The following is an 8810-nucleotide window of genomic DNA, read 5'->3' as shown; positions in this document are numbered from 1 at the left end:
CCAACTCCGAAACTCAGCCCCCAAGATCAAATGGACTCTCTGAACCCACCGTTGGCCTACAGTTGTCGGGGACTGGATGGGAAGACGTAGAGCTCTCGGCTTTCACTCTGGGGACTTACCCAGAACATGCTCTCCTCATGAGCTAAGGAGGCCGGCCACCATCGGCTTACATACCCCCACAACCCCTGGAGCTCAGAGAACTCTGAGGACAGAACTTGCCCTTCCACCTGCTTGGGCCTTACTCACAGGAGATGCACTGCCTCCCTACCCATGCCCCTCCAACTCAGGCACCCCAGGGACTTGCAACAGACTGATTTTTTCTCATGTCCCTCTTAAGGCTCCGGGCTAGCCAAACAAATCAAATCCCAGTGATAGGTCCTGACATCCTATCCTGAAACTACATCTAGTAAGACTACAGTGAATCCTTTCCCCAAAGACAGTCTTACTCCTGTTCTCCCCCAAGCCCTTTCTGGTCCAGAAGCTTTGCCTGGACTCAAGCAATGGCAGACAAGTGCCCTCTGAGGACACGGAAGTGCATGCTCAGAGCTGTGATTCTCCAAGTGGAGGCAGAGAAGACTCAGCCTTCCCAGCAGGGCTAAGGGTATGCAAGGAGTGCATTCATCCGGAGGTGTTGGCAGCATCCCAGCCCCGCCCCATTCTCATAGTAAATTAGGCTCACTTCCATTGGCTGCATACGGTGGAGTGATGTGACCATATGTCACTTGAGCATTACACAAATCCTAATGAGCTAAAAATATGTTTGTTTTAGCTAATTGACCTCTTTGGCCTTCATAAAGCAGTTGGTAAACATCCTCAGATAATGATTTCCAAAGAGCAGACTGTGGGTCTCAGCTGTGCAGAGAAAGCCCACGTCCCTGAGACCACCTTCTCCAGCTGCCTGCTGAGGCACACAGGCGTGCCTGCCTGCTGCCCGCTCAGCCAAGGCGGTGTTACCGGAGCTAGCTTGGGACAGCTCTCCCGACACTCTGCCCTGGCCTTGCGACCACTGTCTGGGCAGTAGTTGTCTGTCTGTTAAGTAAGGGAAGTGCCCATTTCCAGGGGCATTCAGTGGCAAAGCAGGGCTTCCAGGTTCCGACCCCATAGCAGGACTTCTTGGATTTCTACAGCCAGTTAGTTGCCAGCAGCACCCACATTATTTCTATAAGAAGTGGCAGGAGCTGGGATCTGAAGAGTCCAGCAGTCTACCTTTCCCTGTTTCTTGTGCTCTATGCATTCGGAAGGAATGATCTGGATTCCACGTGAAGCCTGGGACCACAGAGACCCAAGACTTCCTGCTTGATTCTCCCTGCAAACTGTGGGCTGTGGGCTGAGCCTTCAAGAATCAGGAGTCACCTCTAGCCATTAACTCTCAGAGCTAACCTCATCTGAATGGGAATACTAGTCTTGTGATATCTGGAAGGTGGGCGCCTCTACACTCCACACCCTACATGATGGTCCAAACACATCATTCTTAGCATTAGAAAGCTGTAGGGGGACCCCTTCTGTTCCCTGGAGGCATTAATAGGACACAGAAATAAATCTCAGGCTCTGAGGCTGATGCCAGCCTCAGACTCAGCCTCTGCACTGTATGGGCCAACTGTAGCCCCAAGGGCTTCTTCTTGCTGCACCCCCTATCTGTCCCCACCTAAAACGATGGGCTTCTATTAGTTGCAAAACTCTCTGGCCTGNGGAAGCCTTGCTCCAACTCAGGAGTTTAGCCCCAGACCTTCTGTCCACCAGCTGAGGAGGACAAGGGCAGAAGGCAGCTGCACAGAGCAGGGCCACGGCCTTGCACACAGTCCAGGGGGCTTTCGTGCAAGAGCCAGGCCTCCCCCTGGGTCCCATGATGAGAGAATGGGTTCTGCTCATGTCTATGCTGCTCTGTGGCCTGGCTGGCCCAACACACCTGTTCCAGCCAAGCCTGGTGCTGGACATGGCCAAGGTCCTCTTGGATAACTACTGCTTCCCAGAGAACCTGCTGGGCATGCAGGAAGCCATCCAGCAGGCCATCAAGAGCCATGAGATTCTGAGCATCTCAGACCCGCAGACGCTGGCCAGTGTGCTGACAGCTGGGGTGCAGAGTTCCCTGAACGACCCTCGCCTGGTCATCTCCTATGAGCCCAGCACCCCCGAGCCTCCCCCACAAGTCCCAGCACTCACCAGTCTCTCAGAAGAGGAACTGCTTGCATGGCTGCAAAGGGGCCTCCACCATGAGGTTCTGGAGGGTAATGTGGGCTACCTGCGGGTGGACAGCGTCCCAGGCCAGGAGGTGCTGAGCATGATGGGGGAGTTCCTGGTGGCCCACGTGTGGGGGAAGCTCATGGGCACCTCTGCCTTAGTGCTGGATCTCCGGCACTGCACGGGAGGCCAGATCTCTGGCATTCCCTACATCATCTCCTACCTGCACCCAGGGAACACCATCCTGCACGTGGACACTATCTACAACCGCCCCTCCAACACCACCACGGAGATCTGGACCTTGCCTCAGGTCCTGGGAGAAAGGTACGGTGCCGACAAGGATGTGGTGGTCCTCACCAGCAGCCAGACCAGAGGTGTGGCCGAGGACATAGCGCACATCCTCAAGCAGATGCGCAGGGCCATCGTGGTGGGCGAGCGGACTGGAGGAGGGGCCCTGGACCTCCGGAAGCTGAGGATAGGCGAGTCTGACTTCTTCTTCACCGTGCCCGTGTCAAGGTCCCTGGGGCCCCTGGGTGGAGGCAGCCAGACATGGGAGGGCAGCGGAGTGCTGCCCTGTGTGGGGACGCCGGCCGAGCAGGCCCTGGAGAAAGCCCTGGACATCCTCACTCTTCGAAGCGCCCTTCCAGGGGTAGTCCACTGCCTCCAGGAGGCACTGAAGGACTACTACACGCTGGTGGACCGTGTGCCTACCCTGCTGCAGCACCTGGCCAGCATGGACTTCTCCACAGTGGTCTCCGAAGACGATCTGGTCACCAAGCTCAATGCCGGCCTGCAGGCTGCATCCGAGGATCCCAGGCTCCTGGTGCGAGCCATCAGGCCCAGAGAAACCCCGTCTGGGCCCATACCCGATGCTGCAGCTGAAGACCCACCAGGGGCAGCCCCAGAGTTGCCTGAGGACGAGGCTATCCGGCAAGCACTGGTGGAGTCTGTGTTCCAGGTATCAGTGCTGCCGGGCAACGTGGGCTACCTGCGTTTCGATAGTTTTGCTGACGCCTCTGTGCTGGGTGTTTTGGCCCCATATGTCCTGCGCCAGGTGTGGGAGCCGTTACAGGACACGGAGCACCTCATCATGGACCTGCGCCACAACCCCGGAGGGCCATCCTCCGCTGTGCCCCTGCTCCTGTCCTATTTCCAGGGCCCCGAGGCCGGCCCCGTGCACCTCTTCACCACCTATGACCGCCGCACCAACATCACACAGGAGCACTTCAGCCACATGGAGCTCCCGGGCCCACGCTACAGCACCCAACGTGGGGTGTATCTGCTCACCAGCCACCGCACCGCCACGGCAGCCGAGGAGTTCGCCTTCCTCATGCAGTCGCTGGGCTGGGCCACGCTGGTAGGTGAGATCACAGCGGGCAACCTGCTGCACACCCGCACCGTGCCGCTGCTAGACACGCCGGAAGGCAGCCTCGCGCTCACTGTGCCAGTCCTCACCTTCATCGACAATCACGGCGAGGCCTGGCTGGGTGGTGGAGTGGTGCCTGATGCCATCGTGCTGGCAGAGGAGGCCCTGGACAAAGCCCAGGAAGTGCTGGAGTTCCATCAGAGCCTGGGGGCCTTGGTGGAGGGCACAGGGCACCTGCTGGAGGCCCACTATGCTCGACCGGAAGTGGTGGGCCAGACGAGTGCCCTGCTGCGGGCCAAGCTGGCCCAGGGCGCCTACCGCACAGCTGTGGACTTGGAGTCTCTGGCCTCTCAGCTCACAGCAGACCTGCAGGAGGTGTCTGGGGACCACCGCCTGCTAGTGTTCCACAGCCCTGGTGAGCTGGTGGTAGAGGAAGCACCCCCACCACCCCCTGCTGTCCCCTCTCCAGAGGAGCTCACCTACCTTATTGAGGCCCTGTTTAAGATAGAGGTGCTGCCTGGCCAGCTGGGCTACCTGCGTTTTGACGCCATGGCTGAACTGGAGACAGTGAAGGCCGTCGGGCCACAGCTTGTGCGGCTGGTATGGCAACAGCTGGTGGACACGGCTGCGCTGGTGATCGACCTGCGCTACAACCCTGGCAGCTACTCCTCGGCCATCCCGCTGCTCTGTTCCTACTTCTTTGAGGCAGAACCCCGCCAGCACCTGTATTCTGTCTTTGACAGGGCCACCTCGAAAGTCATGGAGGTGTGGACCCTGCCTCAGGTCGCAGGCCAGCGCTATGGCTCACACAAGGACCTCTACATCCTGATGAGCCACACCAGTGGCTCTGCAGCTGAGGCCTTTGCACACACCATGCAGGACCTGCAGCGGGCCACGGTCATTGGGGAGCCCACGGCTGGAGGGGCACTCTCTGTGGGCATCTACCAGGTGGGCAGCAGCCCCTTATATGCATCCATGCCCACCCAGATGGCCCTGAGTGCCACCACAGGCAAGGCCTGGGACCTGGCTGGTGTGGAGCCTGACATCACTGTGCCCATGAGCGAAGCCCTTTCCACAGCCCAGGACATAGTGGCTCTGCGTGCCAAGGTGCCCACGGTGCTGCAGACGGCTGGGAAGCTGGTGGCTGATAACTATGCCTCCGCCGAGCTGGGGGCCAAGATGGCTGTCAAACTGAGCGGTCTGCAGAGCCGCTACTCCAGGGTGACCTCAGAAGTGGCCCTGGCCGAGATCCTGGGGGCCGACCTGCAGATGCTCTCCGGAGACCCACACCTGAAGGCAGCCCATATCCCTGAGAATGCCAAGGACCGCATTCCCGGAATTGTGCCCATGCAGGTGAGACCCAAGGGAGACCTGGTTGAGCCCAGTCCCGGGAGTGAGTTGGCCCATTGTCCGCACAGGCCGGCCTCTGTGCACAGTGCGTGACAATGGCTTTTAGATTGGTTCTCATGTTTAAGTTTTGACCAGTCAAGTCCTTTCCTCTTTCTCAACCTGTTCCATCCACTCTCTGTGACCCTGGGGTTGCTGAACACCTCTGTTGAACATGCATATTAGGTTGGTGCAAAAGTTCTTTCAATGGCAAAGCCTGCAATTACTTTTGCACCCACCTCACAGGAAGCCAGTTTGAAAGCCAACCAATACTCACAGGAAGCCAGTTTGGAAGCCCCTGGGATAGAAGGCGTTTCAGCCTTGGCTGGGTGGAAGGTGAGTGATGGCAGGCTTCTCATTGTCAGTGTTGGGGAAGAGGCCAACACCTGGCAGAGGTGGCCGTGGGCTTCACCAAGTGCCCCACCGCTGGCCGAGAGTTCCACCTAAGCAGCACTCACACCTCCACGCTGTTTTACCTGTGGTTTTGCTGCATCATCACGTTTGTGCAGGGCAGCATTTGTCATGGAATCCCTTGTGAGGAGGGTCTGAGGCCAGGGCTTGAGTGCAGGCAGTTTGTCTGGGAGGCCATTGCTGAAGCAGGCGTGAAGGAGGGAGCAGGGAGAGTGAGACGGGAAGCTGACAAGCAGATGCCTCAAAGCTGTTCTGCTGGAGCGAGGACACTGATGAGTGTGGGGATGCTCCCAGGCACAGCCCTCTGCAGGCGGGGCCCAGTGGCTCCTATCCTGCATTGGCCAAGAGTTGCCCTGAGGACATGACTCAGGGTGGGGCAGGCTCCCCCTTCTTGGAGAAGGCCTGAGCTGAGGGTGGAAAGACAGGGCTGTGCTATAGGAGAGCCTGTCAGTGGGGCCGGGGCAGCTGAAAGCAGAGGGGCTGAGAGTGCCAAAAGCATCTGCTACAGAATTGTCATCCCCATTTTTCACAACTGAGACCCAGAGAAGAGCAGAGGGGAGTGGCCTGGGGCCAGAGAGCTGTGACTGAGGGCAGGGCAGGGCCTGAAGGGCGGTGTCTCTGTCAATGAAAGCTCCTGGTCCCAGTCAAGCTCACCAAGTCCTGCCTCCCTCCAGCAGCCTTAGAGAGGGAGGAGGAGGTGCATCCACGTGGGAGTAGCCTGTGCTCGGCTTTCAGGATCCCCGGTTTCCAAATCAACTGCTCCTTCCTTTCCAGTATAGCCAAGGTTCACGATTTAGGGTCAGATGTAGATTCAGATTCTGGCTCCACCACTTACTGACTGTGTGACCTGAGACTAGTTACTTAATCTCTCTGTGCTTCAGTTTTTCCTTGAAAAAGATGGGGATCGTGTTATCTCCTGCACAGGTGGCTGTGAGGATGATGATAAGCTCTACAAAGTGCTTAGTACAGGGCCAGGCGCCTGGTAAAGGTAACTAACATCTTCCAATCCTGCCCCAGTGGAGGGGAAGGTAAGCTTGGAGACGTCAGGAAGTATCTGGTGAGGTTGGAGAGGTCAGAGGGGAGACCATTCCTGGGCCTTCTAGCTCAGGACACCAGGGCATGTGGGTGGCAGACAGGAGCATCCTCTGCAAGGAGGCTGCCCATGGATCACACATGTCTCAATGGCATGTCACATCTCAGACATGCCACTGGGAAAGTCCCTGGTATCTACTAACTCCTTCAGAAATGTCAGTTCCTGTCCCATGCCCTTAATATTTCCCATGACATAAAGGCGATCCGTGGTGCCTGCTTTCCTGGACTCTAAAACCGGCTGCTCCTCCTGACACTGAGTAGGACCTCCAACTCTTACAGATCCCTTCCCCTGAAGTCTTTGAAGAGCTGATCAAGTTTTCCTTCCACACTAATGTGCTTGAGGACAACATTGGCTACTTGAGGTTTGACATGTTTGGGGACGGTGAGCTGCTCACCCAGGTCTCCAAGCTGCTGGTGGAGCACATCTGGAAGAAGATCATGCACACGGATGCCATGATCATCGACATGAGGTCAGTGGCCAGGGGTCGGTGCTTCCCAGCCAGGACGCAGGACTGCGGGGGGACAGTCAAAGCTATGGGCCACAGCAGGGAAGAAAAGGAACCCTGCAACACAGCAGAGGACCTGAGGGGGCCAGGCCTCCTTCCTATCAGGGCTCCAGCCAGTTAGCCCAGGGGTTCTTGTTTCATTGAAGGCGGGGCCCAGCACTGGTCGTTTTTGTAAACTTCTCCAATGATTCCAGTGTGCATTCCAGATTGAGAATTATCCCAAATTTGCCTGGTCATAGGATTCAGTGGGGAGGAGAGGAAGGAGATGTTAAAAACACTGATTCCTGGGCCCCACTCCTCCCTTAATGACTCAGAAGCTCCGGCGGACGGGCCCGATAATCTCTATTTGACAGACATCCCAGGTGATTCTGATGGCCAGTGGCGTGTGAGACAGCCAGGCCTCCCACCTGGGAAGGCGCCTCACGTCATACAAAATCAACTCATGACAACCCTGGTCACATGAATCGTCATACAGGCAGAATTTGGAAATCGCACAGGGAGAATTTAGAAATTAATCACTACTGTTATCAAAAGAATTCTTTGCATCACCAAATGATTGTCAGAAGGATGTCTTCAGCTAGCCACCTCCCCTCTGTTTCTGTAAAAATGTGCCTCATATGTCGTGAATTTACATCATGGACCAGGGGTAGGAGGTGGATGAGCACCCTCAGGCAGTGGCCAGACCTGGCATCCCGTGACTCTGGGGTCCATTGGTGGACATGCCCCTGCACCCTCCATGGGCGGGCTGCCTTCCTCAGACAGGACCCTTCCATGCTCCCCTGTTGTCTAAAAGAAGTGGCAGGGGGTGGCAGAGCAGGGCATTCACCCAGCTCCAGATCTCTAGCCCTCAGCGCTCACTCACATGGTTCTTATGGTCACTAGGTGGCTCTCAGTCCTGCACCCACTGCCTCTCCTCCCTGGGAGAAGAAAGAACATTAGGGCTAAAACATTAGCCCCGGCTCCAGTTCTGTGTGTGTTCACAGCCCGAGCTTGAGGCTCCTGTGGTCTCTCTGATCACTTTTTTCTTTAGAAGTTCTGTTGAGCACCCGAATGAGGCTCATGTTAAGTCCCTTTCTTCTGAATATGCCATTTACACTTTTTAAAGAGGAGATGGCCCCAGTCTGCAAGTGCACTTTGCTTAAAGACCCTTCCACCCCTGAGGTTTGTTTGGAGGTTCAGACACTGACATCACAGGCCCCGAACCCAGCCAGGTCATCCCAGGCCATCAACTGGACGAGGCTGCTTAACACATCACTAGCCCCAGTGGGGAGACAGAGGCCCAATGAGGTCACACAGTGGGACAAATCTAAATGGCCTGGGAGAAATGCAGGCTCCCTTTCTTCCAATGTAGCTCCACAAGCCTGAATATTTCAACACACTAAGTGCCCTGTTAAGACACCTGAACTAAGACAGCCAGTAGGTGTCATAAGATTGTCACAGAATGCAACTGGGAAAAACAATGTTTCCCAAAATGTGTTCCACTCATAGGCAGATATGGGTGCAGGGAAGCAGTCCATGGTCAATAAATGGGGGAAACTGATCAACAAGTTTCTGACTGCAGGACTTGTCAGGGCCTTTTATACATATATATACACTTATATACATTTATAATATATATGTGTGTATACATATATATGTGTGTATATATACATATATGTGTGTGTGAATATATATATACACACACACATATATAAATATATATACATACATTTATATACACACACATATATATACACACCCCATATATACATATACCGTATACACTATATATATAAACACACACCAACACCACATACATATATATATGTGTGTGTGTATATGTCTATATATAGTGTATATACATATACACACACACACCATGGAATACTACT

The 8810-nt window shown here is 55.4% G+C and overlaps 1 protein-coding gene across 1 annotated transcript in view; it reads left to right on the top strand.

Annotated features, from left to right (window-relative positions):
- Positions 1-1728: 1728 nt before the first annotated feature.
- Positions 1729-8810, top strand: part of RBP3 (retinol binding protein 3) — a 10420-nt gene continuing 3338 nt past the window's right edge. Inside the window, exons 1-2 of the mRNA XM_017890984.1 lie at positions 1729-4897; positions 6713-6903. Of these exons, the coding sequence (XP_017746473.1) occupies positions 1844-4897; positions 6713-6903 (3245 nt within the window). The 5' untranslated portion in view covers positions 1729-1843. The remainder of the gene's footprint in view (positions 4898-6712; positions 6904-8810) is intronic.

This window comes from Rhinopithecus bieti, unplaced genomic scaffold, assembly GCF_001698545.2.
Source record: "Rhinopithecus bieti isolate Rb0 unplaced genomic scaffold, ASM169854v2 scaffold_20951, whole genome shotgun sequence".
Classification (NCBI taxonomy): Eukaryota; Metazoa; Chordata; class Mammalia; order Primates; family Cercopithecidae; genus Rhinopithecus; species Rhinopithecus bieti.
The sequence above is the reverse complement of the archived record's forward strand: the minus strand, read 5'-3'. Positions and strand labels throughout refer to the sequence as shown.